Source organism: Drosophila serrata, unplaced genomic scaffold, assembly GCF_035046125.1.
Source record: "Drosophila serrata isolate PLE 108 unplaced genomic scaffold, ASM3504612v1 contig_228, whole genome shotgun sequence".
Classification (NCBI taxonomy): Eukaryota; Metazoa; Arthropoda; class Insecta; order Diptera; family Drosophilidae; genus Drosophila; species Drosophila serrata.
Genome location: NW_028257126.1, coordinates 702,963 through 730,790, shown reverse-complemented (window position 1 = coordinate 730,790; position 27,828 = coordinate 702,963). Strand labels below are relative to the sequence as shown.

Sequence of the window (27,828 nt, the reverse complement as noted above, 5' to 3'; positions counted from 1 at the left end):
ACGTCTATTTTATTTTAAAATATAATGCTCTTTTTAAGCAGGATCTCACAATCAGTCTAACTCGGCGGTAGCTTCCCTTATTTTTTAGCTTTATATTTGCTAAATACGCTGAAGCTGTACGGCGTCTGAAAGTTTTTAAAAATACAACAATACAGAGGAATATCTGACGAACAGTTTCTCAACGGCCAAAACTGCATCACACTCAGCCAATTTTTAAGGGGTTACATACAGTTAGAGGGCCAAAAAAAAGTGCATTTTTCAAAATGTGTTTTCAGAAAAAAACTTGTTAACTTATTGATCCCAAACTTTATACACTTATATAGTATCTTTTAACTGTGTTTTAAGAGTTAGAACTAGTAAAAATATGTATGTGGAAAAGAGTTACACCTGTTATCCGGGAGCTCCTCTTAAAAAAGACGTTTTGCGGTGACCACTATATGTCGGAACTGGATCATCCGAAATTAAAAAACCAAACACATTTCGTTAGAGTAATGTCAAATCTAGAAATTAATCGAAGGAATAAGCAAAATAATTTTTTTTGACAAATGACAAAATGGCAGTTTCGCAAAAAAAAATCGATTTTTCGCCAAAATTTCCGCCTTAAATTGTTTATAAAAAATAAACTATTTATTGGAAAGAAAAAATCTTCGATTAATTTATAAAAAATATATTTAAGAAGGTCGTGTTAAAATTTAAAACTAATCGGGCAAGCCGTTTTCGAGCAATGTTGGTCACCGATTTTGAAAACACCATTTTGAGAAAAACACGTTTAAAGTTTGGAATGCACATATACATATGTTTACATAGAGCACTCTGAAACGACTTTTCAAATTTACTTATAACTCAGGAAATATTTACCGGAACTAAACGAAACTTTCTGTATATATTCTTAAATATATTTACATTAAGAAAATAACATAAAAAAAAAATCGATTTATTAAAAATTCTAACTGTATGTAACCTCTTAAGCTAAAACAAGCTAAATATAAAAAGAAATGCTACAAAAAAACAAGCTTTAATCGAGAGTATATACATTTTTATTTAAAATAAAACTTACTTTCTCCTCTCGTAGAGAGCAATCGTTAACACATTGTATTTACATTTAACATTCCCATTGGAAATTTTACACCTTCTATAAACGTGTAAAATTGTTCTGTAAACTTGTAAAATATTAGTTATCAGATAATGCTATACAGAAACTAGCTCTTTTCGCGCGGAAATCTGAAAATTCGCCTAGCGCTTGTTGCAAAATATAAATAATTAATCGTGAAAAAAATGACATAAATTTATTAAAAAAAATGACGCACTTACAGAAAATTGAAGGGTTGTAAGTTTAATAAGATAGATAGATAAATTTTTTCAAATTAAACAAATTTTAAATGTAAATATATAGCTTTTTTTAATATTCATCTAGCTAGCTAACTAGCTATAAGCTATTTGAGCATTACGATAGCCTGAAAAAAGCTAAACTGGCAACACTGCCCTCATCTGTTCATGTAAACACCAAAATGCGTTTTTTAAGAAGTTCTAAAATATTGGCCCTCTTCCCAACGCGCAACTCCTCCACACATTCCGGACACCGGCGGGTGGTAATAACAGGAAGTGGTGCAGTGACTCCTTTGGCCAACAACGCAGGGGATTCATGGCGTCGCATCTTGGCCGGGGAATCGGCCATTTCCCAACTGGGACCGGAGTTTAAGGGCTTACCGTGTCAGGTGGCTGCTCAGATAGACAGGGATAAGCTCCAATCAGAGAAGCCTTTAAGTAAAACGGACATGAAGCTTATGAGTCCGGCTACCCAACTGGCTGTCGTGGCGGCAGAGGAGGCTCTGAAGACCGGAAGGCTAAACCCCAAGGATATGAGTGAAGAGCAGCGGGAGCGATTCGGAGTCTGCGTGGGTATGGGCATGTTCGATCTGACGGAGGTCTACGGCGCCTGGCAGCAACTTCAGCGAGGCTATAACCGTGTGAGCCCCTTCTTTGTGCCACGACTGCTGCCCAGCATGGCCTGTGGTCACATAAGCATGCGGCATGGGCTCAGAGGACCCAATCACTCGGTGTCCACAGCTTGCGCCACCGGTGCACATGCCCTGGGTGATGCTATGCGCTTTATTCGAAATGGCGATGCGGATGTGATGCTGGCTGGAAGTGGGGAAGCCTGCATAGATCCCCTCTCTATTGCCGGCTTCTGCAGATTACGGGCTCTGAGTACCGCTTTCAATGATAACCCCGCGGTAGCTTCGCGACCTTTCGACAAAGCCCGCGACGGCTTTGTGATGGGTGAAGGAGCAGCCGTCCTTCTGCTTGAGGAACTGGAACATGCCCGCTCGAGAGGAGCCACAATACTGGCTGAGTTATTGGGGTACGGACTATCCGGCGACGCCTTTCACATAACATCCCCGAGTGAGAATGGCGAGGGAGCTACACTGGCAATGAGAAGGGCCATCCAGGATGCTGCGATTAGGCCGGAAGAGATCACGTACGTGAATGCCCATGCCACATCCACTCCGACTGGTGATCGCATTGAATCGCACGCCATAGGACGCGTCTTTGGAGAGCGCACTAGTCAGGTGAGAGTTTCTTCCACGAAAGGAGCACACGGCCACCTGCTCGGATCCTCGGGCAATCTAGAGGCATTATTTGTGGTGCACGCTTGTGCGGACAGCAAACTGCCGCCTTCCATCAACATCGAGCAGCTGGATGTGGATGTAAAGGTAAACGTGGTCAGGGAAGCAGCGGAATGGACGCCAAATCAGGGACGTCGTGTTGCTCTCAAAAACTCGTTTGGATTCGGTGGGACCAATGCATCCCTGTGCATCGCCAGCTATTCCGAATAGGGATCCACAAATTGTTAACTATTTTTAAACCAATCGCCACAGAAAATAAAATGTTCAAACGCTGACATGTTTTTAGGAAAAGTGTTTAGTTTTAAAACTTTATTTGGAAAACGTTTTCTTCACTGTTGCCGCCTTCGCTGCGTCATTTCGTTCGATTCTGGCTCTGTAAAAATTGTTATGCATACTGTATTTATCCACTGTTACTGTTATATTTGTATATCTGTATATAATATATATATATAGGTATATAATTATGTATACAGCTCTGTTTGATTTGCTTCTGTTGCTTGTCTCTGTTGTGCTTGTTCATCTTCAAGATGCTTAAATAATGGATGTTTGTGTTTTGGAAGTAAATGAAAACCAATTAATATGCCTATTAGCTGGGTAATCCTGACATACGCACTCGCGGCGTGTCGCGGATACTTTTGATGTTGACATTAGTTGCAGCAGCTTTCGACTTGCTCCTTTCCTCTCGTCACTTAACTAACAATTTTTAATTTGAAGTGATTTATTATTTTACAAAAATTGCTTAGGTCGTAAGTTAAAAGTATGCTGTTGGCTTACAATCGAATCTTCGTCATAATCATTTAATTTTAGTGGATCTCCTTCTCTATGCTCTCCTGGGGTTCGCTCGCCCTGCCCTGCTCTACCTCTTAGTCATTAGTTTTTACGATCCTTCATGTGTGTTATTGATACATTTTTATTAAATGTAAATTGCGGCTTAGATTCTTATTAAATTTATATGCGTCAATAATATATGCTGGATGCGGTTGGTTGTGTGGTTGTGTGTGGGATGAGTATGATAGCTCTTTAGATTACTGAACATTCGTTTGTCTGTGTTTACATAAATTATGAAAATACATTTTATTCGAATTTTTAACTTTTTACTTCTTTACTGTACAATTTTTGCTTTAGTGTAGTTTCCCATTAGTAAGTAGTTACAGCGTAAAATTTGTAATCACCTTTTCTAAAACTTTGCACGTGTCACACATTTATTAACAATTTTAAATTTCTTTTCCTTTCCAATCTTCTCAAAGCATTTAAAAATAACTCCCAATATCTGTAATGTGCGTTTAATTCAATTCTGGACTGCCAAACATTAAAATGAAACGTACGAGAGAGGCCTTTTAATTTCATAATTACGTATCTGGTTCTTAGCTAGGATTAAGCTTAGGAAATTAAACGGAGAAAAACTTTAAAGCGACGGAAAACACATATATGTATATCGAGAACTAGCATGCATAAATTAAAAAAATAAATCAATGCAAAAGTCCACATTTTGTAAGTAAAAGTGTATTCAGTGTATAGAGTGTATGTGTGTTGAGTGTAATATAAAAAATTATATAAATTAATTATAAATATTTTGTGGTTCTTGCTCGCATGCCTAACACTTTTATCTTACTATTTTTGCTTTGTTTAAAAAAGATACCTATTTAAGCGCTATTAAAGTGGATTTGTGTTTGCTTGTATTTCCTACATGTCGTCGTACAGTGAGGCTGTAACTACACTGATCCTAAGTTAATGCCTGTTCTGTCGGTTGTCTGTCTGTCTGTACTGTGGGAGATGTGGGAGTGTTTATGCTTCGGGGGTATGTACATGGCAAGCCCGTTTAAGCCAGAGAATGCGCTAGTTAAGCAGTGCATCCATGGTATATGGAAATGGAGGGTGTTGCTGCTGGTCGAATCTGTTTGCTGAAGACGATAACAACAACTTGGTTGCCGATGCCGATGCCCCTGATGCACTGGATTTTGCCATTTTGCTTGCCGTCGACGGTCAGTCCAGTATGACAATTTGTGATTCAATGGGCCTGCTACTCGGCTCTGGCGCCGCAGGCTTTATAGGCAGTATGCGCCAAGGTTTGCGCGCCGCTCGACGCAAGTCCACGGCAGAGAGTATTTTTCTCGTTTTTCTGCAGCACAAAGAGGAAATAAATATTTATGTCAAACCCATTATATTTTATTACTCACTTGTGGTTATCGTTAGCCCTAAAGTAAACATCGTCCGGTGCATCCATCCAACTGATGACCTGTTTGCGTCCGTTGCCCCCCCGGGCCATTTGTGCAATCTTTTGCTTGCCATTGAGCTAAATGAAAAACCAAAATACATAGCTAGTTAATATTAAATTAAATAACAACCTGTGAGTTACTCACATGATGCCGGGAGAGCGGCTGTCCAGATGCAGCCATCATCGCCGCAAACTGTTCTGGACTGGGACAATGGGAGGGCATGGGATCCTTATTGGGACGCTTGGCCGGCGGTCCGCTGGGAACTATAGTAACTGTAATATATGTAGGAGAAGTAAAACTATTTATTTTCATTCATCTTTTATTATTGTCTTCTTGAAACCATTCAAAACTTGACAGTAATTCTGATTAGGGATAGAGAAATATATTGATATCTCGATATCTAACTGAAATTGATTTCAATTCGCAGTCGTATTTGGTAAAGATTTCCCCTAAGATACTTTGCTATCTTATACCTAATATATGTGACTCGCCACTTACCCTCAGTGCCATTGAGCTGCTGCTGGTCGTCGTGGGCGCGCTTCCGTATCGTCGAAGTGGCTTGCGTTGGAATTATGGTTAGCTCCTTGTCGGCCGAGACAGCGACAATATCGGGTGATTTGTTGGGCACTCGTTCGTACACTAAACTGCCGTCGGCAGCTTTCGGGGGTTTGGGAAATGAGACAAAGAGTGGCAGGGGCATCTTGTCCTTGGGTGTTAATATGAGCCAGTCGTGCGGACCACTACCCGGTGCCCCAAGACGATTGGCGATCTTGGTGACACTTCCCCGATCCTTCGGCTTCAACAAGAGTAGTTTTTTGATCTCAGCTTGCGACTTTCCACTAATACGATTCGTAACTGAGAAGAGAAAAAAAACCTGGATAGCTTGAATTTGCTTTTCATAAAACCTATTAAAACACTTACACTCTTGCTTAACCAGCAGGGCGTTGATGGCGTACGCACTCTGCCGCGCTGCCTTTTTCGGTTTAACGATGCTGCGGCAGATTGCGCGCGCTACTCGAGTCATGGGATTGGTGTGCAAGTAAAAGGCAGTGCGCGTCTTCATGATGGGCCGCGGTGACCCGGAGCTAATGGCGATGCCATGCGCTTGGGCATAGTGGCGTGCCAGGTGGGTCTTCAGCTTGAACTCCTTGCCACAATTAACAATGGAACATCTAAGACAAAAAAAAAAAAACACACGTTACATTAGGGCATAATTAAAATTTAAAAGATATTTTATCAGAAAGCTCGTTCTCTTACCTGTGCAGCTGACGATTGGATAGATCACTGATTTTGTCATCGTCATTTAGGTCAACCACTGCAGTGGGGGCTGCACCCGATATCGCTGACGTCGCTGAAGCCGTCGTTAAGGCCGACGAAGCCTTCTTCTTAGCATCGCTATTGTCGCCGCCGCCGTCACCCTTAGTCGCAGACTTCATACTGCCATACTTCCGCCAATATTCCCAGCAGCTCTGGCACAGGCGACACGTACTGTGCCCGGTACTGATCGAGTTCCACTATGGTGTGTAGATTGCAAGTGAATATATGAATATCTATAAATTCATTTAAGGCTATACCTGTGATGATTTGGTAGCTCCGCACGATTCGCAAGGTTTGCCATTGTTGGAGAGATCGGTGCTCCCGTTGGTGGTGGTGCCATTATATACACCCGTCGCCTTTACAGAGGATCCGTTTCCCTTGCTGCCATTGTTGTTGTTATATTGCGGTATGTAGACCTGCTTAAGCTTCAGTTCCGCCTCCACGGCCTTCACACGCTTCTGCTGCACATAGCGATCGGTGGTTTTCCACATGTAGTAATACTCGATGATTTGTTTCAGCGTCTTCCAAGGTAGCTGGTGTTGATTATTATTATTATTATATTGAGCAAATTATTAATTTAGATTAATGTTGGAATAATTAATACAAATAAAACTTACGAAATCTTGTCGAATGTCATTGAAGTCTTTTCCATATTTGTCCAGAGCCTCTTCAAAGAGATTCGCCTCCGAGGCGCTCCAATCCTCGATTTCATCACGACAGAGCACAGGCCCAGTGGAAGGAACTAATGAGGACATGGCCTCCTCGATCGAGTACTCATGCTTGTGCAGAATGTTCATAGCGTGAAACTGGAAGGAGACTAAGCTTAATACCCAAAATATGTAAGGAATACCTTCAACTAACCAGGGTGATGTCCCTGCTGGCTGCTGCGGCGGACATGTGTAGTGAGGGCTGCTTCACCGAACTGCTACAGTCCAGGGCACGGGCGAAGGTGCCTATGGAACGAGAGACCACGAGAAACTGGTCGATTTTGCGATCGGTCAAACTGTGCTCGGGCGTCCACACCAACGATTCCAACTCCTCCAGTTTGCGCTCATCCAAGGCGGTGTCCTTGAGCTTCGCGGGTATATCACACTGATAGCGACTGCCGACTCGGATCTCACCCTTATCGGCGAGCAGAGTCTTTTGATTTGGATCGAACACCAGACAGTAGAAAAATGTGTCCTAAAGAATTCAAGAAAAATAGAGGAATGATACTTTTAAAATCCCATTTTATCCAAAGCTTCCAAGGATGCAAACTTATTTGTTATTGGAAGAAATAAAAGGAGCATCGGAGCTTCACAAGTTTTTAATTTAGTTTTAACGCCGATTTGCATCCTGATGTACACATATAAAAAAGGTTTCGACTGCGACCAGATAAACTACTACCAACTCACGTCTTTATTGAGATAGCTCTGCAGGGATTCCGTCTCATTAAGCAGCGTCACCGAGCATTTGCCTCGGATCTGTGTGGCAGGTATCGACTCAACTTGGCGTGAGAGGAACAGCTCGCGATGCTTGATCTGGTAGCGTTGCTTGCTGGTTAGCGCCTCGCCCTTCTCCGCTACGCCGCCTGCCCCTCCGCCGCCGCTGGTAGTGCTATTGTTGCTGTTGGTGGTGCCAGAATTGGCGGTCACTGAGCCAGCACCGCCCGACGATTGCGTCGGACTGGTACGCTCCTCATCCAGGGCGGCTGTAATGACAGAAAGTCAGCAATGAGTAAATATTGTCTTGGTTTATTTTCTTAAAATTTAAACTTTACGGATATTAAATAGTAATGTAAATACGCTAGAAGTATTAAAGTAGTATTTAGAAAATTCAGTAAGAAATGAGTGGTATTAATAGAAAAGATTAAATAATATAACAACAATCAAATGTATAATATAAAGAAATAGATTATAAAAATACAGGAGCCCATAGACTCTATAGATTCTTTCTTACAAAATGTAGGACTTCTACAAATCGGTTCTACAATAGTTCGTTTCTTGTTAAATCAATCATTTTGGTAATTTTGCCATTTCGTGCATTACAATTCAATGAATATAGATAGAGAATTAAGTAAGTCTTATTTTTTTTTTTTACGAAAAATAGGAGCAAGCAGTTCCAAATAAAATATAATATAATATAATAATATATATAACTTAAAAAATAAGTACTCATTAGGTGAACCGTTAAAAGTCCAGCGTAAACTGTTTAACTACACTACAGAAACTATTAAGACTGATCTACTGAAAAGTTTTTAGTAAAGAAGATTTAGGAAAGTACAAGAAAGATCTACATATACAGATGTGCATTCGAAAGCTAGCGTGATTTCTTTAGTTGGAGGAGGTACCTATTGAGGGATCAAGCACAGCCTGCGCCGCCTGCTCCTCGCCCACGGGTGTGCGGAGCCAGGTCTTCTTCAACTTTGTCGCCAGCGGTGAGTCCTCAGCGGTGGCCACTGATTCGTTGCGTATATTTTGGTTGTTTTTAAAGAGTTTCATACATTCAGTTTGGTTTAGTGCAATGTTGGTGAAATATGTTTATTTACAAGTTTCATAGTTTACAAAATATAATATCAATGTTAAATTATAAGAAATGTAGCAAAAAACTGTAAGGTTTAATGAGAAAATTAATTCACAAGTAGTCTCTGTCGTTGGCAATAAGTAATCAAAGGAATTGTTGTTTACCAAGGGTAAATATTAAATTAATTAATGAAAGGTGTCAACTCTTTTATTTAATAATCAAACCCCAGTTAACTAATATTTATGGGTTTTAATACATCCTTTTTTATCCCATCCAATTATTTTAGGTACCGTTTGAGAAGATGCTTTTGTTTAGTTTCTGGATTTAAGCTACGGCTACACTTGTGCCGCTAATTATCAATGGCTAATTAGCAAGTGGCCAGTAAACACACGACGCACGCGGCTAAAACTCGCCGACAGAAAAAAAGATATATAACATATAATAATGAGGGGGGAGGTAGGGGTTTGATGAATTTAAGGCCAAAAGGGGTTGCGTTAATGGGCATTGTTGGCGCATGTCATGGGGGTCATGGAGTCCTCCAGCTTCATGGAAAACGCATTTTCCGTTGGGTCACGTATCAAATTTGAGTGGGTGGTTAAAGCCAAAAACTCAACCCAGTTGTATTTCTTTTTTGAGAGGCGTCGAAATGGGCTGGAAGTCGTCGGTCGAAGCCGAAAGGTGGTAAGGGGTGAAGGCGTTGTGTGTATGTATACACGAATGCAAAGCGCGCCTCGCTGCGTGTGCCACATTGCTATAGCTCCATCCATACTCCTCCTCTACAATCCACTCCCCGGCTATCCCCTCCAGATCCCCAACCTCTACCTCTTGGTTGCAAATTTTCGAGCACACACACAGCACACAGTATCCGTGGGTACGGATGGATATATATGTTTGGCCCAGGTTTTCAGATGTAGACAGCAAGTCTACCTTCAGTCGAGCGCCGAGAGTATCACATTCACATTGACGCCGGCGCCGCCTAGCAGCCACCCAAAAACAGCAAAAACTCCAGCAACCACAACATCAAGGGTACAGTGCAGCTCAGCTCATTATCTTTAAAAAGGAATCTGTGCAGGTTTCCGTATGACATGACTGAATCTCGGAATTTAATAAATAATGAGTTTAAGGGAGGCTTAGGTGCGATTTAAGGACCTTAAAAATACAGATATTTTACAAAATTAAATAAAAGGGACCCCTTTTTGGTATAAAAAAAAAAACCAAGCCCAGACAACTATACATATATTACTGTGATTAAATAAGTAATACTTTTTTCTATATGAACCTCTAGATAATAAATTGCTTTAAAATTACAAGATACCCAAATTGATTATCTTCCAGAAAATATACAATAATATGTTTTCTGAATTTGTATTTGATAAGTTTGAAACATTCAGCGCCTATTTATGTGGATACTCATAATGGAAGCTGGACAAAATACGCTTTTTGCACCGATTTTACATTTGTTGTAATTGCTGTTCTTGGCGTTCGGGGATGCTTCATCTCGGTTCTGGGGTTTTGTTTGGGTTAGGGGGTTTCTGTGGTTCTATTATAGGTGAGGAGTGGTGGGTGAGTGACACATTGCACACAATGCCGCATTCTATGTTTTTGGGGTCTGCCCTGCGGTGGACATGTTCTTCTTAGCCGGTTTAATCTTTTAACTAGTTAAAAGGCCACGACAACGACTCTGATGCGATACATAACCTCACTTAGTCACAAAAAAAGTATATGTACTTATAGATACAAATATCGAAAGCGGCCGGAGGATGCGGGAAATACTTACGTTGATGTTTGTCGGCCAGTTGTACGAGCGGATTGGGCAGATCCCGGCGCCGGTAAAAGCACATAACCTTTGCCTCCACATTGCCGGTTTGGTTTTTATTCAGCTCCTCGATTCGCCGTATTAAGTAGGGACTATTCAGCGTTGTCTCAACGTAGACGTAGTCTGCAAAACGAACATAAAAAAAAAATTTACGGCATAAAAAAAGGGGTGGGGGGCGAAAGAGGGAAATGGAGGAGGAAGAGTAGAAACCCCATTCATACGTCACAGGTAAACGCACACGCACAAAGCACTTAATTACGGCTGGTCACCTATACAAAGAAGAGCACAATTAAACACAAGCGTATTATAACTTAGGTTGACCATTAAAATAAAAATTCAACAGAAAAAAATATATAAAAAAAAAAAACAATCATAACGAGTGCATTTGTAAGATGCAGAAATTAACATCGAAATATAGATACGAGATGAAAAAGAAAGTATAGAGGTAGCGAGAAAGCACAGTTAAAGATATGTACATATATATATATATATATATATGTATATATATGTATATATATGTGTGCTATTAAAAATGGCAAACAAAAAGCACTGATTATTTTCCAGCTTTTGAAATGGATAATTTCTCAAAAGCACACACTCTAAATAACCCGCACATGCACCTTGTTATTTATTTTGGTTCTTTTAATTAAACGTTTGCGTTTTTAGGCATATTTGCATTTTGAAAGAGCTCACGTACACAAGCACACAGGCACCCATGAAAAGCAGGTGAAGAAACAGAATAACGTCATCACATAAGAGCGAGCGGGATAGAGTATAACCGGAGTTTAGTAGAATGAGAAGGGGTAATTTAACGGTGGGGGAAAGGGAAAGATGCTCAAAAAGAAGCTCATTAGCATAAGAAAACACAATAAAGTGGGTGGCACTCTCAAGCATTGGATACACTTTTGTTAACGCACAAACACACACACACACAAACAGCACACGTTTGGAGATCACAATTCGGCAAATGCAATTCCATTTCCCAGCCCTAGAACACACAGGCACACATACAATACTAATGCTTATCGGTTAGAAGACTTCTTTGGAAACACTTGCTGCAGTAGCGACACCTATCAAAATCCCCTCGCCCGCGAAAAAAAATTTGTTATTCTCCGCCAGAATTTAATATGATAACACACACTTGCGAGCCTGGGGATTTGGGCTGTTTTATATGCACTTCCATAATTTTCGGAGCCTCCGCAGACACAACACACACACACATACACACAGGCCACGCACACCGTGGGACGGCGGCGCCGATAACGAAAGATGATAGAAAAGCGAGTAGGGGAAAATTTTTTCTCACCTCCGACTCGATACATATTTGTGGCCATTTTCACTACGCTTCCGCACCAAAACTTTCACATGTAAAACACTCGGCGCACGCTAAGCTCTGTTTTTCACTAGTTCTGCTTCAAATTAGCGCACATTTATTAGCAAAAAAGACGAGTTGTTATGATTGCATTTTTCACATAAGACGCGTTTTTTTCGTCGCCATCTTAGAAACAACTCAACTCTAAAAAATACACACACACACAACGCCAAGTAAACAGCTGCCCCAGGGCTGCATTCGACCGGGCGATAGCTAAACGATTGTTATTAAATATCGCATTGAGTCAAGGATTGAAAAATTAGGAAAATACATTTAAAAATAAATAAGAACGGTGAGTTGAATCCAAAGCGCATAACACGTGATTATTTTTGGTTTCCCACAAATTACATATCAAGAGAAACAAAACATAAAGTTTCAAATTCATTTGTTTATTAACTATTTATTATTTTATTTTATATTACATTAATAGATACTATTTAATTGCCACTGTATAATGTTGCATTTAAATAGTAATTAAGCGATTGCTTTATTTAATTTTTATTAAAATTTTTAATCGTATTGATAACCGTTTCACCAATCGATAGTATCGTTAAAAACTATCTTCACTGACCTGCAACGTTTACAATCAAAATTCATTTATACATTGGGCTTGATTTTGACCTTTCTTTATAGATTTATATAAATTAAAGTGTGAAGTTGTTATTTGTTGAACAGGAGGACAATTTGTTTGTTTTCGTATTGTTTTGCGTGAGTAGACTGGCCGTCGCGAGCACGAAACAGTGTCACGACCAGCTGTCAAATTCGTGACGTGGCCTGCCGACCGATTTTTCCCAATTGGTAGCGGAGTTCAATTTGATTATCCCGTCTGAATAGTATATTTAAGTGTTGTTAAGGCGATGACCACCTACGAGGAGTTCATCCAGCAGAACGAGGACCGTGACGGGGTGCGGCTGACGTGGAATGTGTGGCCTTCAAGCCGCATCGATGCGAGTCGCCTGGTGGTCCCCCTTGCTTGTCTCTATCAGCCATTGAAGGAGCGCCCTGATCTGCCTCCGATCCAATATGAGCCTGTACTGTGCACCAGGAGCAACTGCAGGGCTATCCTCAATCCGCTGTGCCAAGTGGATTATCGGGCCAAGTTGTGGGTTTGCAACTTCTGCTTTCAGCGGAATCCGGTGAGTAATCAAGCCAGCGATTCTCCTAATGTAAACTTTAACCCCCGTGTTCTTTCAGTTCCCCCCTCAATATGCAGCCATATCCGAGCAGCACCAGCCCGCGGAGTTGATTCCAGGCTTCAGTACCATTGAGTACACCATTACCCGGGCTCCCACCATGCCGCCCGTTTTTGTGTTTCTGGTTGACACCTGTATGGATGAGGAAGAGTTGGACGCACTTAAAGACTCGTTGCAAATGTCCCTGAGTCTACTGCCGCCAAATGCCCTGGTTGGCTTGATTACCTTCGGCAAGATGATCCAGGTGCACGAACTAGGCGCCGAGGGATGCTCCAAGAGCTATGTGTTCCGCGGGACCAAGGATCTGACCGCCAAGCAGGTGCAGGATATGCTCGGTATCGGGCGCGGAGCGGCTCTGGGGCCGCAACAGCAGCAGCAGATACCTGGCCAGCCGGCTGGTGCTGCGGTCCATGTGCCGCCCGCGCACCGCTTTCTGCAGCCGATCGGCCAGTGCGACGCAGCACTGGGCGATCTGCTCAGCGAGCTGCAACGCGATCCCTGGCCGGTGCCCCAGGGCAAACGCTACCTGCGCTCCACTGGCGCCGCTTTGTCCATTGCAGTGGGTCTGCTAGAGTGCACCTACCCGAATACGGGAGGACGCATCATGACCTTTGTGGGTGGACCTTGCTCCCAGGGCCCCGGTCAGGTGGTCGACGATGAGCTCAAGCACCCGATTCGATCGCATCACGACATCCATAAGGACAACGTCCGATTCATGAAGAAGGCCATCAAGCATTTCGATGCCTTAGCTTTGAGAGCCGCCACCAATGGACACAGTGTTGATATATACTCTTGTGCCCTGGATCAAACCGGACTGTTGGAAATGAAGCAACTGTGCAACTCCACTGGTGGACACATGGTGATGGGCGATTCGTTTAACTCGTCGCTCTTCAAGCAAACATTCCAGCGTGTGTTTGCACGCGATGGTCGCAACGATCTGAAGATGGCATTCAATGCCACGCTGGAGCTGAAGTGCTCGCGCGAGCTGAAGATCTCCGGTGGGATCGGCTCGTGTGTGTCGCTGAATGTAAAAAGCCCGTCGGTGTCGGATGTGGAGATCGGCATGGGCAATACGGTCCAGTGGAAGCTGTGCACCCTGAACCCCAGCTCCACGGTGGCCTACTTCTTTGAGGTGGTTAACCAGCATGCCGCGCCCATTCCGCAGGGCGGACGCGGCTGCATACAGTTCATAACGCAGTATCAGCATCCTAGTGGTCAGCGGCGCATCAGAGTCACCACCCTGGCCAGAAAGTAAGTGATATTAGAAAGTACTCTAAGCTCCTTAACTAAAGGTCTATTTTTTTTTTATCTACAGTTGGGCGGATGCCACTTCCAACGTACACCATATCAGCGCCGGGTTTGACCAGGAGGCTGCTGCTGTGCTAATGGCCCGCATGGTTGTCTATCGTGCGGAGACGGACGAGGGGCCTGATATTCTGCGCTGGGTTGATCGTCAGCTCATCCGTTTGGTAAGTGAAATTCATGATTAAGCTTAATAATTTGTAATTATCTTATATACTATTAAACCTTCCTTTTTTCTCTTCATTAGTGCCAAAAGTTCGGCGAGTACTCGAAGGATGATCCCAATAGCTTCCGCCTGTCGCAGAACTTCAGCCTGTTCCCGCAGTTCATGTACCATTTGCGCCGTTCGCAGTTCCTGCAGGTCTTCAACAACTCGCCCGACGAGACCACATTCTACCGACACATGCTGATGCGCGAGGACCTCACTCAGTCGCTAATCATGATACAACCGATACTCTACAGCTACTCGTTCAACGGCCCACCAGAGCCCGTGCTTCTCGACACAGCCTCAATCCAGGCTGACCGGATCCTTTTGATGGACACATTTTTCCAGATCCTGATTTATCATGGCGAGACTATCGCCCAATGGCGTGCTCTTAAGTACCAGGACATGCCAGAGTATGAGAACTTTAAGCAGTTGCTTCAAGCGCCGGTCGACGATGCCCAGGAGATTCTGCAGACGCGCTTCCCAATGCCCCGGTACATTGATACCGAGCACGGCGGATCCCAGGCGCGCTTCTTGCTGTCTAAGGTCAATCCCTCGCAAACGCACAACAACATGTACGCCTATGGACAGGTGAGTTTCATGGCAACAGCCGTCGGCTGGCTATTTTTGATTGATCTTTGCAGAGCGCTCATAAGTGCCATCGAATTCTCTACTGAAATCTTATTTTCAATCTCGTTTTATGTTGATTTTGTTTTCCTCATTGTGTAATCTGTACCCGCCAACCGCTCCCCCTATCATGTGCAGCCGTCCGTTGGTCATGTCACGGTAGTACATTTTTGTTCAACGTTATCCATTTAAGTTGGGATAGGTTTACAAATCACTTAGGACATTTATCACTAATAATTTGAAGCAGAATACACTTCTGTTGACTAATTTAATCATATAAAATTAGGAACTCTACGGTCAAAGAAGGAAGTAAAGTGATGCACTTTTTTTAAATCCACATAACTAGAATCATCTACATGTTTTTATCAGTTTAACAATTTTTCTGGTAGCAAATCATTACTCTTTTATACATTTCTACATAAATCTTCCGTAGATTTATTGTTTTTACACTAAACTCTGCTCTTAAGTATCCCAAAATACACTGTTCTGAGATACTTACAGATATTTGTATTGCTCTGGTGTTGGTCATTTCTTGGTGTTGGTTCCGCTCGCTCATTTCCCTCAAAACCCACAAACCTAATCCCCGCCCCCATCCATCGTTTGATTAATGATTTTGACCTTGTTTCGACAGGATGGCGGCGCTCCCGTGCTTACGGATGACGTGTCGCTGCAGTTGTTCATGGAGCACCTCAAGAAGCTGGCCGTGTCCACTACAACATAAAAATAATACAGGACAGGATCTGGGCGGCCATCCGCGAACTCCTGGAATTCTCGGCAATGCAATTAGATACAAAATATACCCCTCTTATTCCACTTGATCGCCTGAAAACAATAAACTATTCAATATATGTTCACTTAAGTTCAACTCGGCCTTTATTTAAACAGAAAATGTCATTAGGATCTACACGTTGAGCGGAATGAGCTTTCCGTAGGCAAAAAACAAGGTAACAAATGGAAAAGTAGGTCTGTTTTTCCATAACAACTAAAAATACAACTTGATCCGGCGGATTATGCAACCCAAAATATTATAAATTAAAGAACTATAAAACGTGTTATTTATTTATTTTTTACACTTTGTGACGTTTTAAATTGTGTTTTTAATTGTAAACTTTTGAAATTCACTTATTCATTATTACGCTTTATGAGCACCTAGAGATATAGAGTGCTCCAAAACAAAATAGAGGTTTCAGTTACACACCGGAATGCCTCACTACTGACTCTCGACCTAAACTATTTGGTACACACTGACTAAAAAACTCGCTCCTTCCCCGTGGCTCCGGAAACCCAACTCAGTTGAGAAACCGAATAGACATTTTCTGATCCACATCGGTGCGGTCCAGCGCCTTGCAGAAGTCCTCAAACGAGATCTTTCCCTGGCAGCACAAGTCCGCTTCCAGAATCGTCCTCTCCGCAATGCTCACCAACTGATCCTGGCTAATGTTCGCCCCCACCATCATGTGCAAGATGGACAGGAGCTCATCGCGGCTGATCACACCATCGTCATCCAGGTCGTACATTTTAAACGCAAACTTCAGCTTCTCCTCCCGACTATTCAACTTGCTCTGCTTGTTGTCCCTTAGCGGTCGGAAATGAGCGAGCACGTTCATGAACTGCCTAAAGTTTACTCGGTCATCGTTGCTCTCAGCGAAAAAGGAGTGCACAATCCGCTCGCATAGCGGATTAATGGCCAGCTCGGGGATGCGCATCAGATCCTCCCGAGAAAGCGTTCCGCAATCGTTCCGGTCCAGCGACGTGAAGCGCGAGTACAGCCGCTCAATTTGGTTGGGGGTGACTGAGCACAGAAAGAAAATAACAAAGATTTGAATATTTGAAACTAGTTATATTTCTTGAATTGAATAATGCAAATTCGGCGATGTTAAGTTAGGCTCGTAATGGTAGGTAACCACCATCTAAAGATTGCTATAAAACAAAAACTCTTATAAATTTATATATTTATATTCATTTTAGGTCGATAGAGTGTAACTACGAGAAAACCTGAACCAATTTTTCCCTGTGTGCGCCGACTCTTTGAAGACCGCGCAAGTTTCCATTTAGTTGGTTATAAATTCGTGCTGATAAGGACGGGGGCCTCTTATCAATTAAGCTGATAATAGCTGGTCGAACATTGGATACAAGTTCCAAATGCGGGGACAATTTCAATTGTTAGCTTATCGCGCCCAGAATATTGAAATTACACAGTCTCGGACACTAGATAATTGCCAGCAAAGCCAATTTCATTGATAGGACGTGACTTTTGCCCCCGTCTTAAATCGTCATAAATCGGTTATACTATAAATGTAGATTGCGTCACGCTGGAAGTGCAGGTGCAACTGCAATGCAAATTGGCTTTTCCTAGAATATGTCTGTGCATATTCAGAGGTTCGGAGGCATATATTAAACTAGCAGAATGTTCAGAAACAGTTCTGAATAATGTTCTTAAAAGCCATTAGAATAACCTTAACAATCGGTTTCTTCAATTCAAAAGCTTTTAGCACTCCAGTGCGATGTTATTGTTTGCTCTTGGAATATTTATTTATATCTAAATGCGTATTTGTTGTGGAAAACCTGGCGGCGGGCGAAATCTATACGGTCTGTCCCACTTTCAAAATTCGAACTCACAGCCAGTTTCCTCCTGAATCTGGGCGATCTCCTCATTCCGCAGAAACAGCGACGATTTATTGCCCATGATGACGTTTTTGAGCGCTTATTCAATTCTTTTAACTTTTTCCACAAGTCTCGCGAATGGCATTGGTATTTAGAGTTGTTGTTTTCAGACTGATTGCAGCCGAAATAGCGGGAAAATATCGACAAATTGATTGCGAAAAAATACCAACATGTTGAATTAGAGGTGGAACAATTCCTGCCTCGAAAAATAATTTAATACTATTAGTTCCGTTTATTAAACTATTGCAAAAATTTATTAATAACGCCACCAATTAAAAAATAATGTATACGAGCTTTATAATATATTAGTAAGCATTTAAATAGTTTAATACATTATTCCGAAATGATGAAATTGGGAAAATACAAAAAAATACTACATTTATCGATGTTTCGCTTTCAGTTTCAGCCCATCTTTTGTTGTTGTCAAAGAAAATAGCAATCTTTTATTCGGCGGATTAAACCCGCTTTGCTATTATGGACAAGTTAAATTCCACTTTAACGGCGGTTAAGAATCTGCGATCAAATGTAAAGCAGTGCTTCGAGCATTTGGCCGATGGAACCGATGGGGAGGGCGGAGAGGAGAGTAGGAATAAATTCGTGCACGACTTCCAGGAGAGATTCGGAGCCATCAACTCGCAGTTGCGGTCTGTAAATCTATGAAAAACTGTTGCGAAACCAATATAATTAAGCCTGTTTCCCAACAGTGAAGTGGAGCAGCTAATTAATGGATTGCAAGTCCCCCCCACAGCATATTCCCTGGGAAATACGGCTTTCCTCGCTCAGGAGACATCTCAGGACCGCCAGGCGTTGTACCCGCAACTGGTCAACAGCTACAAGTGGATAGATAAGGTGCACGACCACAGCTTCCTGGCTTTCAACAATCTCAACCAGAATACGCTGAGGCGGTCCTATAATTACTGCTCCCAGAAACGCCAGCGTCTGCCATTTTCCTCGTTTAACAATGATCCAGAGTGAGTGTAAGCACAGTAATATTACAATTTAATCTGTTTTATATTGCCCCAGCCACATAGACAAGCTGCTAAGCGAAATCAACACGGGGCCTCACACCTCGTACCGGATATTCCGGCCATTTGGTACCAATGCCGTGGCCATTGTTACCATCAGTAATGTGATGAAGGCGGCAATTGTGTTCAAGGGTGTACTAATCGAATGGGTGACCGTAAAGGGTTTCGATGAGCCACTGGAACACGACGATCTGTGGGCGGAGTCGCGATATGAAGTGTTCCGCAAGGTTCAGGAGCACGCCCACTCCGCCATGCTGCACTTCTTTTCACCCACATTGCCAGACTTGGCTGTGAAAAGCTATGTGACCTGGCTGAACAGCCATATTAAACTGTTCATGGAGCCCTGTAAGCGATGTGGGAAATTTGTGGCCAATGGGTTGCCACCGACTTGGCGGGACCTGCGCACCCTTGAGCCCTTCCACGAGGAGTGCCGTAACTGCTGAAAGTCCCATGTCCGATTTTTAAGACTAACTGATAGTTCTAACTTGTATACTTCATTTATTTCAAAAACAAAAAATAATATATATTTATTCTGAATCCACGCGCGCGTGTTGATTTTTAGAAATCGCTGTCGCTCGACTGAATAACTACAACGGTTTAATGCGTTTTATTTATATGGCCAGCAGGAACTGCGGCAGGAGCAGGCATCTTTGAAGTCTTGGTCTTCAAAGGCAACTGCACGCCGCGCTTCAGGCACAGGCTCTCGAAGTTGGCGCGCAACGTAGCGCGTAGCTGCTCTCGTTGACGCTGCACCTGCTCGCTGTGGCACTTGAAGGCCAGAACCACCTCCTGTGGAATGTAATAGGTCTCATCCTCGTCCTCCTCTTCCTCGTTGTCGTCGTAATCATCGAAGTCGTCCTACAAACGAAAGTGAAGTTAAAAAGTTAGTCACAAGATTTAAATTAATCATAATAAAAATATATGAACAATTGGTTTCAAACCCAGACTTGCTCTCTGGAAGGTTCTACAAAAATCGTTCGCTTGACTCACCCACATCTGCAGCAATGAAAACTTGTGCTCAAACTGCGACTGATGGCCGTAGAGCAGAATGTCGGAGACGTAGCTATTGCGAGCCGTCGTCAATCCGAACATGCCTTCCTGATGCTGATCCTCATCGTGGGGCCCGTCGTGGTTGCACAACCCATCGGAACAGGATACCTCAGAGCCCTCCGGCGAAGAGACCACGCTAGATGTACGTGAGTCGGCATGCGAGGTGGGATCGCTGCCGTAGCCAGAGTCGCGAACATCCTGCTCGCAGGGGCAGTTGGGAATGGGAGCCAAACAATCCTCGCACTTGTCCCCGCCATTTAACTTTGCCACGACGCTCGACGAGATGCAGCTGGACACGTCCAGGTGATCGTGATCGTCATCCATGCGCTGCTGGGTGCTGCTAGCCAACGGCTGATGTTCCTGCTTCCGTCCTTCGGTCTTTTTCGATCCCGCTGGCTGCTTTTGCTTCTTTTTCTTCGATTGCTTCTTCGGTTTCGGTTTCGTTGGATTGGACGTGGGAAGCGTTATTTCTGGTTCCTCGTGAGAAGCCTCCAAAACAATACCATCGTCCGCCCCCGTATCGCCTTTCCCGACTTGCTCCTCATCCATTTCCTCCTCCTGTTCGAGCTCCACTATCTCCAGCTCTATCGATTCGTCCTCCTCCTGTTCCTCTGCGTCCTCGTCCGACTCGTTGGCCTCAGCGTCTTCACACTGCCGGTGCAGCAAGTTCTTCTTCTCATCCTTCTTCTTCTTCTTCTTGAGCTTCTTTTGCTCGCGCTTAAGTTGCTTGGCCCGCTCCGCACGACTAATCTCCTGGTAGAGTAGCTCCAGGTTACTGATGCCCTGCTTTTGCTCCACGAACGTGTCAAAGCTGCGGCAGAGGGCGTGGACGCCAACAGCGGCCAGCACTTGGCATGCTCGCTCCTCCTCACGCAGATTTACGTAAATTCGACGCAGCCGTTCGTACATGATCATTCCCACGCAGGTCAAAACTTCCTCCTGGGCAATCTCTAGCGTCTTGGCGTGACGCTCGCGCAGCTTCGAATAGCTGCCGTTAACCTCTGGCTCGGCGCGCTTGATCAGCGCGTCCAGGAACTCTATCTTGTTGGTGTTCACGTGGATATGCTGGTCGGGCACACATTTACGGATGTGGGCGTACAACTGAGCCGCGTATCCTTTCTCCTTAGCCGATATCTCGCCAATGAGTATTTTATAGGCACGCTCAATCTACCAAAAGATCGGAAAAAAGTATTTATTAGGTAAAAAAACGGACTAAGATATAGAAGAATAGATAGAATAGAAGATCGAGCATATGCTTTCTTTTTCCAGTTACATATGCAAAGATACATGATACGGGGTGGAGAAACCTACAAATCTTGCTTGCTTTTACAATTTTGAAAGATCCCTTTATAAACTGAGTCTGGACTTACCTTAGTCCGGCAGCCGGAGCAGAACTTGTGCTTCTTCAGGTAGTTTTCGAGCACGTCGTGCAACTCCTTGGTTTCGATGATGGTGAGCTCGTTGCGACAGTTGCTCTTCATGGCGGACCACACCTCTCGCCATGTCTCTGAAAAGGGTTTGGCACGGAAGGCATCGAGGGAGTGGAGAACGCATCGCGTCTTGTTGCGCAGTTTGTTATCCAGCAGGTTGTTGAGCACCTCGTGATGCCGATAAAGCAGCGTGCCCAGGGCCTGCGGCGTCTTCAGCTTCTCCTCAACGATACCTAGCGTGTTTGTGGGTCGCAGTTCCAGCGGATCCAGCGTGCGATGCCCAGACTCCGTCAGCTGGTGGAACAGCCGCTCCACACGTCTTCGGCAGCCGACACACTGAACGCACTGGTTGAGAATGGCCATAAAGCTGGCGCAGTCAATCTCCAGTGATTGCCGCCGTTCAGCCTCTGTAAGCAGTTTGAATTTGCGCGAGAACTCCTCCAGATCCCGACCTCGGATCATCGGACTGTCGATCACCAGTCCTTTGCTGTTCAGGTCCATTAGCATCTGCGGAGACATGGGAAAAGAGAGGAAGAGTTAGAAACTGCAAGAAGAATTAACACGAAGAGCGAGAGAGTTGCGGACGGACTGCATACAAACAGGTTCTTCCGGCTGCGCCTCGTTGTTGTTATTGCACACTTCTCGAAGAACAACATGGCGACGGCGGCGGTAGGTAAAAGGGAGAGTTGTGGGTGGCAAGAACCATGGCTCAAGTTCCCCCGTTGATACAACAACAAGATATCATCACTTATGTACATATAACCCATCATGTTATGAAAGTTTTTGGACCAAGTGCACACGCATACACGCACATATGTAGGCGTGCATGTGTGGGTTTTTTGGATGGCCTTAGCCTTACATATAGCCAGAAGTTGGTGCGGGTGGAAAGTAATATTGCTCACCATTAATTTATCGCCAGCCACCAGTGGCAAATTCCTGCGGCCAACGTAACCGGAGTCATCATCGTCCGTGTTGTAGACCTTTGTGAGTCTCGCCATGATTGCAAGGCAACGGCAAGGCAAGGCAATGGAACAGGCACTTTACTCAGACACAGACACTTTTCTCCAGAGCTCCGGGGCGGTTGTGGGAAGGAAATGGGGGGATGAACGGGTATGCGACAGCAGCACACGGATCAACAAATAGTGTTGACAACTATCTCCAGTTCAATTTAAGTAAGTTCGGTTCTCTCGAGATCGGTAGAAGTATTTCTTATTATTTCAAACACGTAGTAGTCGGTCGGTCCGGTCGCCATTAAAGAGTGCAGGGTTGCTAGCGATAAAATATACCGCCGAGCATATTTCCACTAGTCAGTATTTTCTCATTTCGCTTATGAAATGCATTTTGTTTCCACTAGAGTTGTAGCAAACTATCGCAAGTCTCTTGACAGGATTTTTTAAGTTTTAGAGAAATCAACGATTCTTGCGACAATAGATTTCTATTCAAAAATCATCAAATTAGTAATATAATGAAACAAATATATATACTCATAAAAATGTACATATTATTTTTTTATTAAGTTAAAACCAATCCGTTATGTTTTAAATTCGATGTTTTCTATGCTTTTCGCCATTAAACTCCCCCGGAGTAGGTGCAGTACATTTGACTTTGTGGGAAATCACGCCAAATTCCAGGAAATTAACAATGAGTCGCACACATAAGGAACATTCGTCATGAGTCGCACACATAACGAACATTTGTCATTCACTTCAAAATGGATGCAACAGTTTGATTCTTGAAAAATTACAAAATTATTTATTTACCAAAATAAATAGATTTCAAACTATCCGCTGGCGGATTGCCAGGGTATTTTACATACATCGGTTTTACAAAGTTAGCTCTCTTTCTTGTTATTTATTATATTACTCTGAGAGAATTTTTAAGTTAATTACAAAGACATTAAAATAAACAATAAATAAGTAAAATTGAAAAAGTTTAAAAAGAAAAAATAGTTATTTAATTACTTCCAAATAGGAAGGTATATTTTTTAAGAGCCGGGTGGTATAATTCATCGACACTTCTGTGGTCACACTGGCGGCGTCTGTTCAATGAATTTTTTTTAGCGCGTTGTCGGTCAGAACTGTGAAAATCCATCGAAATACGTGGAATTACACTAAATATCTCGAATTAAGGGCAAAAGGAACATGTCGCATCACTACGTGGTGACGGCACAGAAGCCAACTGCGGTTGTTGCTTGCTTGACCGGTAAGGAAAAAGCGCTGCAGGAGGGAATGCCTTTAGATTGGTCGGCAAACAGAAAACAAGCATGTTTGCCGGCCGCCAGGTTACACAAGTTGCAATTTTACAGTATGTTTAAAATGTCTTTCCCCAAAAGGAAACTTTACTTCGCCCACGGACCTCAATCTGATAATTGCGCGGAACAATCAGGTGGAAATCGATCTCGTCACGCCGGAGGGCCTGCGCCCGCTCAAGGAGATCAACATAAATGGCACCGTTGCGGTAATGCGCCACTTCCGTCCCCCGGACGGTAACAAAGACCTGCTCTTCATCCTGACGCGCCGCTACAATGTCATGATCCTAGAGGCGCGCATGGTCAATGACGTTATCACCGTCGTTACTAAGGCCAATGGCAATGTGTCCGACCCTGTGGGTATTCCGTCAGAGGGTGGCGTTATTGCCGCAATCGATCCAAAAGCGCGGGTCATAGGAATGTGCCTCTACCAAGGACTATTCACCATTATACCAATGGACAAGGAGGCAAGCGAGCTAAAGGCCACCAATTTGCGGTAAAGTATTTATTTATTTGGCATCTTTCAACACTTATACTACCATGATCGCCATCACCAACTTGCAGCATGGACGAGTTGAGTGTTTACGACGTGGATTTTCTCCACGGCTGCCTTAATCCTACCGTCATTGTCATCCACAAGGACAACGATGGCAGGCATGTAAAGTCACACGAGATTAACTTGCGCGAGAAGGAGTTCATGAAGATCGCCTGGAAGCAGGATAATGTGGAAACGGAGGCAACAATGCTAATCCCGGTGCCATCACCCATCGGTGGGGTGATCGTTATAGGAAGGGAGTCGATCGTTTATCACGACGGAAGCAACTACCATGCGGTAGCTCCTCTCACATTCCGTCAGAGCACCATTAATTGCTACGCCCGGGTGGATAGCAAGGGACTACGCTATCTGCTGGGCAACATGAACGGCCAGTTGTACATGCTCTTTCTTGGCACCTCGGAAACCCCTGGAAAAGGTATAACCGTGAAGGATATTAAGGTGGAACAACTGGGGGAGATCTCTATCCCAGAATGCATTACTTACCTGGACAATGGGTTCCTCTACATCGGAGCCCGCCACGGAGACTCGCAGCTGGTGCGTCTCAGTTCAGAATCCATTGACGGCTCCTACGTCATACCAGTGGAGAACTTTACGAACCTGGCACCCATTCTGGACATTGCTGTCGTGGACCTAGATCGCCAGGGCCAAGGTCAGATCATCACGTGCTCGGGTAGCTTCAAAGATGGCTCGCTGCGCATTATTCGCATAGGAATTGGAATCCAGGAGCATGCGTGTATTGACCTCCCTGGCATCAAGGGTATGTGGTCCCTTAAAGTGGGCATCGACGATAGTCCATACGAGAACACCCTGGTGCTGGCCTTTGTGGGACACACGAGGATTCTGACGCTGTCAGGCGAGGAGGTGGAGGAGACGGAGATTTCCGGGTTTGCTAGCGATCTACAAACGTTTCTCTGTGCCAATGTTGACCACGATCAGTTAATCCAAGTCACTTCGGATAGTGTGCGTTTGGTAAAGAGCGGAACCAAGGCTATGGTGGCCGAATGGCGACCCGACGGGGATCGTTCCATCGGCGTTGTGTCATGCAACACCAGCCAGATTGTGGTGGCCTCCGCACGTGACATCTTCTATATCGTCATTGAGGATGGAAAACTTGTGGAAAAGTCCCGCAAGACTTTGGCCTACGAGGTGGCTTGTCTGGACATTACTCCATTGGATGAGACGCAAAATAGTTCCGATTTGGTGGCTGTGGGCTTATGGACGGATATATCGGCTGTGATCCTGTCTCTGCCAGACTTGGAGACCATCTATACCGAGAAACTAAGCGGGGGTGAGTGATAGATACACCAATACGCTAAAGAATCAATAAGTTATGCTTAAATTTCCCTTTTTGTTGCAGAGATTATTCCCCGCTCTATTCTGATGACCACCTTCGAGGGTATACACTATTTGCTGTGCGCTTTGGGCGATGGCTCCATGTATTACTTCATTATGGACCAGACCACTGGACAGTTAACCGATAAAAAGAAGGTGACCCTTGGCACGCAGCCCACAACGTTGCGCACCTTCCGCTCCTTTGCCACGACGAACGTGTTTGCCTGTTCCGATCGTCCCACTGTGATTTACTCATCCAATCACAAGCTAGTGTTCTCAAACGTGAATTTGAAGGAGGTCAATCACATGTGCTCCTTGAATGCCCAGGCCTATCCTGACAGCTTGGCCCTGGCCACTAAGAACTCCGTAATCTTGGGGACCATCGATGAGATTCAGAAGTTGCATATTCGAACGGTGCCGCTGGGCGAGGGTCCGCGTAGAATTGCCTATCAGGAGGCATCGCAGACCTTCGCAGTATCCACTCTTCGCATCGACGTCCACGGAAGAGGAGGAGCCAAGCCATTGAGAAACAGTGCCTCGACGCAAGCGCAGAATATTACTTATAGTTCGAACATATTGCCGAAGCCAGGCGGTGGTAACTCTACGGCTGCAAACGCGGAGGTGGGCCAGGAGATCGACGTGCACAACCTGCTGGTAATAGACCAGAACACGTTTGAAGTGCTGCACGCCCACCAGTTTGTTGCGCCGGAGACCATATCGTCACTGATGTCCGCCAAGTTGGGCGATGATCCCAATACCTACTATGTGGTGGCCACATCGCTGGTTATACCCGACGAACCGGAGCCAAAGGTAGGCAGGATCATAATTTTCCATTACCACGACAACAAGCTCACTCAAGTGGCAGAGACCAAGGTGGACGGCACCTGTTACGCCCTTGTTGAGTTCAATGGCAAAGTGTTGGCCGGAATCGGCAGTTTCGTGCGTCTCTACGAGTGGACCAACGAAAAGGAGCTGCGCATGGAGTGTAATATCCAAAACATGATTGCCGCCTTGTTTTTGAAGGCCAAGGGCGACTTCATCCTAGTTGGGGACCTGATGCGGTCCATCACTCTGCTGCAGCATAAGCAGATGGAGGGCATATTTGTGGAAATCGCCCGAGACTGTGAGCCCAAGTGGATGCGGGCCGTTGAGATACTTGACGATGACACCTTTTTGGGCTCTGAGACAAATGGTAATTTGTTCGTCTGCCAGAAGGATAGGTAAGTGTAAACATTATTATCAAGAATATAATCTTAATCCTAGATCAAACATTTTAGTGCTGCCACCACGGACGAAGAGCGCCAACTGCTGCCGGAGCTGGCTCGGTTCCATCTGGGCGATACTGTCAACGTTTTTCGTCACGGATCTCTGGTGATGCAGAACGTCGGCGAGCGGACCACACCAATCAGTGGCTGTGTACTGTATGGAACCTGCAACGGAGCTATTGGTATTGTGACCCAGATACCGCAGGACTTTTACGACTTTCTCCACGGCCTCGAGGAGCGGCTGAAGAAGATCATAAAGTCGGTAGGAAAAATTGAGCACACGTATTATCGTAACTTCCAAATTAACACCAAAGTGGAACCCAGCGAGGGATTTATCGACGGCGATCTGATCGAAAGCTTCTTGGATCTAAATCGCGAAAATATGCGTGATGCCGTCCAAGGACTGGAGGTAAAACAAGACTAAGCGTTTGTTAAATATTAAGAGAGACGGTCTAAGATTGTTTCCTTTTCCTTTTGCAGTTAACACTAAATGGCGAACGGAAGGGAGCGGATGTGGAGGATGTCATTAAGATAGTGGAGGACCTGACGCGCATGCATTGAAGCTCCTTTTGTATATAAGTATTGGAAACAGAACTGTCACCAGACGTGAATAATTTGAATTTACATGAAACCTTGGTAGCATGTATGCCTTTTTACACCTTAAATGGTTTTCTCACAACTATTCGTTCTAACAGCTGCGCCTGTCGTCCCGTTTGGCATTTCTCGATTTTCTCGTTCGGATTTGCCCCGTAAAAATATTGACAAAAATGTAGCAAAGAGAATCAATCCATTGTTTTCAAAGTGCGCGGCACGCGCTCTTTCAAAGTTGCGCCACAGTCACTAAATAAATTAATAAAAAAAATACATTTTTTAAATGGGAAAACATGTTTTTTAATGTTTTTTTTTTTTTAGTTATTTCTCAATTTTCTATTGACTGCTAAATGATCAACTATACTATAACTAAAATTTAGCAGTGATTTTTCAGACTAAAGAATTTACTGTCGTTTAAATATTTGTAATTTTGAACTAACTTTTGGCTTCCATTTATGTTTTTGTATACTATATTTATAAATTTGTATAC

At 44.0% G+C, this 27,828-nt stretch overlaps 7 protein-coding genes across 11 annotated transcripts; 4 read left to right on the top strand and 3 right to left on the bottom strand.

The window, feature by feature from the left end:
- Window positions 1–1,444: 1,444 nt before the first annotated feature.
- Window positions 1,445–2,918, top strand: LOC110187970 (3-oxoacyl-[acyl-carrier-protein] synthase, mitochondrial). The gene has a single exon (XM_020957490.2). It carries the CDS (start codon window positions 1,509–1,511, stop codon window positions 2,835–2,837), a length of 1,329 nt encoding a protein of 442 aa, XP_020813149.2. The 5' UTR covers window positions 1,445–1,508; the 3' UTR covers window positions 2,838–2,918.
- MTA1-like (metastasis associated 1-like) lies at window positions 2,910–12,038 on the bottom strand. Of its 3 annotated transcripts, none has more exons than XM_020957070.2 (13): window positions 11,785–12,038; window positions 10,440–10,601; window positions 8,490–8,597; window positions 7,555–7,850; window positions 7,022–7,342; window positions 6,778–6,966; window positions 6,418–6,693; window positions 6,101–6,357; window positions 5,765–6,015; window positions 5,342–5,698; window positions 4,988–5,115; window positions 4,805–4,920; window positions 2,910–4,746 (listed from the first exon to the last, which is right to left on the bottom strand). In XM_020957070.2, exons 1-13 carry the CDS (start codon window positions 11,810–11,812, stop codon window positions 4,611–4,613), a joined length of 2,625 nt encoding a protein of 874 aa, XP_020812729.2. In that variant the 5' UTR covers window positions 11,813–12,038; the 3' UTR covers window positions 2,910–4,610. The 3 variants fall into 3 exon arrangements, with proteins under 3 accessions (XP_020812729.2, XP_020812730.2, XP_086686047.1); XM_086829921.1 differs by lacking the exon at window positions 11,785–12,038 and adding an exon at window positions 11,594–11,698 and having other exon boundaries at window positions 2,911–4,746; window positions 10,440–10,606; XM_020957071.2 differs by lacking the exon at window positions 8,490–8,597 and having other exon boundaries at window positions 11,785–12,021.
- Window positions 12,039–12,229: 191 nt separating this feature from the next.
- Window positions 12,230–16,036, top strand: Sec23 (transport protein Sec23). 3 transcript variants are annotated; one of them, XM_086829916.1, is made up of 7 exons: window positions 12,394–12,558; window positions 12,685–12,986; window positions 13,045–14,294; window positions 14,359–14,512; window positions 14,593–15,141; window positions 15,316–15,336; window positions 15,809–16,036. In XM_086829916.1, exons 2-7 carry the CDS (start codon window positions 12,708–12,710, stop codon window positions 15,896–15,898), a joined length of 2,343 nt encoding a protein of 780 aa, XP_086686042.1. In that variant the 5' UTR covers window positions 12,394–12,558; window positions 12,685–12,707; the 3' UTR covers window positions 15,899–16,036. The 3 variants fall into 3 exon arrangements, with proteins under 3 accessions (XP_086686043.1, XP_086686042.1, XP_086686044.1); XM_086829918.1 differs by lacking the exon at window positions 15,316–15,336; XM_086829917.1 differs by lacking the exon at window positions 15,316–15,336 and having other exon boundaries at window positions 12,230–12,986.
- Window positions 16,024–18,008, bottom strand: elm (calcineurin like EF-hand protein 1 elm). The gene is made up of 2 exons (XM_086829920.1): window positions 17,797–18,008; window positions 16,024–16,969 (listed from the first exon to the last, which is right to left on the bottom strand). Exons 1-2 carry the CDS (start codon window positions 17,861–17,863, stop codon window positions 16,467–16,469), a joined length of 570 nt encoding a protein of 189 aa, XP_086686046.1. The 5' UTR covers window positions 17,864–18,008; the 3' UTR covers window positions 16,024–16,466.
- A 198-nt stretch (window positions 18,009–18,206) lies between these two features.
- On the top strand, window positions 18,207–19,407 carry MED27 (mediator complex subunit 27). The gene is made up of 3 exons (XM_020957684.2): window positions 18,207–18,485; window positions 18,546–18,812; window positions 18,865–19,407. The coding sequence occupies exons 1-3, from the start codon at window positions 18,316–18,318 to the stop codon at window positions 19,307–19,309; spliced, it is 882 nt and encodes a 293-aa protein (XP_020813343.2). The 5' UTR covers window positions 18,207–18,315; the 3' UTR covers window positions 19,310–19,407.
- LOC110188111 (gametogenetin-binding protein 2-like) lies at window positions 19,348–22,658 on the bottom strand. Its single transcript, XM_020957683.2, has 4 exons — window positions 22,249–22,658; window positions 21,287–21,853; window positions 19,857–21,083; window positions 19,348–19,724 (listed from the first exon to the last, which is right to left on the bottom strand). Exons 1-4 carry the CDS (start codon window positions 22,342–22,344, stop codon window positions 19,464–19,466), a joined length of 2,151 nt encoding a protein of 716 aa, XP_020813342.2. The 5' UTR covers window positions 22,345–22,658; the 3' UTR covers window positions 19,348–19,463.
- A 681-nt stretch (window positions 22,659–23,339) lies between these two features.
- pic (DNA damage-binding protein pic) lies at window positions 23,340–27,630 on the top strand. Its single transcript, XM_020957411.2, has 6 exons — window positions 23,340–23,548; window positions 23,679–24,090; window positions 24,159–25,438; window positions 25,508–26,702; window positions 26,760–27,156; window positions 27,228–27,630. The coding sequence occupies exons 1-6, from the start codon at window positions 23,488–23,490 to the stop codon at window positions 27,306–27,308; spliced, it is 3,426 nt and encodes a 1,141-aa protein (XP_020813070.2). The 5' UTR covers window positions 23,340–23,487; the 3' UTR covers window positions 27,309–27,630.
- Window positions 27,631–27,828: the final 198 nt, after the last annotated feature.

What these genes read in the sequence shown, in the direction of transcription:
- LOC110187970 (XM_020957490.2), top strand. Translation starts at nt 1,509, where the DNA reads ATGCGTTTTTTAAGAAGTTCTAAAATATTGGCCCTCTTCCCAACGCGC.
- MTA1-like (XM_086829921.1), bottom strand. Translation starts at nt 11,661, where the DNA reads ATGGAAGTGCATATAAAACAGCCCAAATCCCCAGGCTCGCAAGTGTGT. An exon ending in CCAGCAGGGACATCACCCTG is followed by an intron (nt 6,967 to 7,021) that starts GTTAGTTGAAGG and finishes GTCTCCTTCCAG; the next exon opens with TTTCACGCTATGAACATTCT. An exon ending in CCTGCTGGTTAAGCAAGAGT is followed by an intron (nt 5,699 to 5,764) that starts GTAAGTGTTTTA and finishes TTCTCTTCTCAG; the next exon opens with TTACGAATCGTATTAGTGGA.
- Sec23 (XM_086829916.1), top strand. Translation starts at nt 12,708, where the DNA reads ATGACCACCTACGAGGAGTTCATCCAGCAGAACGAGGACCGTGACGGG. An exon ending in GTCACCACCCTGGCCAGAAA is followed by an intron (nt 14,295 to 14,358) that starts GTAAGTGATATT and finishes TTTTATCTACAG; the next exon opens with TTGGGCGGATGCCACTTCCA. An exon ending in ATCGTCAGCTCATCCGTTTG is followed by an intron (nt 14,513 to 14,592) that starts GTAAGTGAAATT and finishes TCTCTTCATTAG; the next exon opens with TGCCAAAAGTTCGGCGAGTA.
- elm (XM_086829920.1), bottom strand. Translation starts at nt 17,863, where the DNA reads ATGGGCAATAAATCGTCGCTGTTTCTGCGGAATGAGGAGATCGCCCAG. An exon ending in GATTCAGGAGGAAACTGGCT is followed by an intron (nt 16,970 to 17,796) that starts GTGAGTTCGAAT and finishes TTCTGTGCTCAG; the next exon opens with TCACCCCCAACCAAATTGAG.
- MED27 (XM_020957684.2), top strand. Translation starts at nt 18,316, where the DNA reads ATGGACAAGTTAAATTCCACTTTAACGGCGGTTAAGAATCTGCGATCA. An exon ending in GCCATCAACTCGCAGTTGCG is followed by an intron (nt 18,486 to 18,545) that starts GTCTGTAAATCT and finishes GTTTCCCAACAG; the next exon opens with TGAAGTGGAGCAGCTAATTA. An exon ending in TCGTTTAACAATGATCCAGA is followed by an intron (nt 18,813 to 18,864) that starts GTGAGTGTAAGC and finishes ATATTGCCCCAG; the next exon opens with CCACATAGACAAGCTGCTAA.
- LOC110188111 (XM_020957683.2), bottom strand. Translation starts at nt 22,344, where the DNA reads ATGGCGAGACTCACAAAGGTCTACAACACGGACGATGATGACTCCGGT. An exon ending in TGGCTGGCGATAAATTAATG is followed by an intron (nt 21,854 to 22,248) that starts GTGAGCAATATT and finishes ATGTCTCCGCAG; the next exon opens with ATGCTAATGGACCTGAACAG. An exon ending in GCTCCGGCTGCCGGACTAAG is followed by an intron (nt 21,084 to 21,286) that starts GTAAGTCCAGAC and finishes ATCTTTTGGTAG; the next exon opens with ATTGAGCGTGCCTATAAAAT.
- pic (XM_020957411.2), top strand. Translation starts at nt 23,488, where the DNA reads ATGTCGCATCACTACGTGGTGACGGCACAGAAGCCAACTGCGGTTGTT. An exon ending in CTAAAGGCCACCAATTTGCG is followed by an intron (nt 24,091 to 24,158) that starts GTAAAGTATTTA and finishes ACCAACTTGCAG; the next exon opens with CATGGACGAGTTGAGTGTTT. An exon ending in TTCGTCTGCCAGAAGGATAG is followed by an intron (nt 26,703 to 26,759) that starts GTAAGTGTAAAC and finishes CAAACATTTTAG; the next exon opens with TGCTGCCACCACGGACGAAG.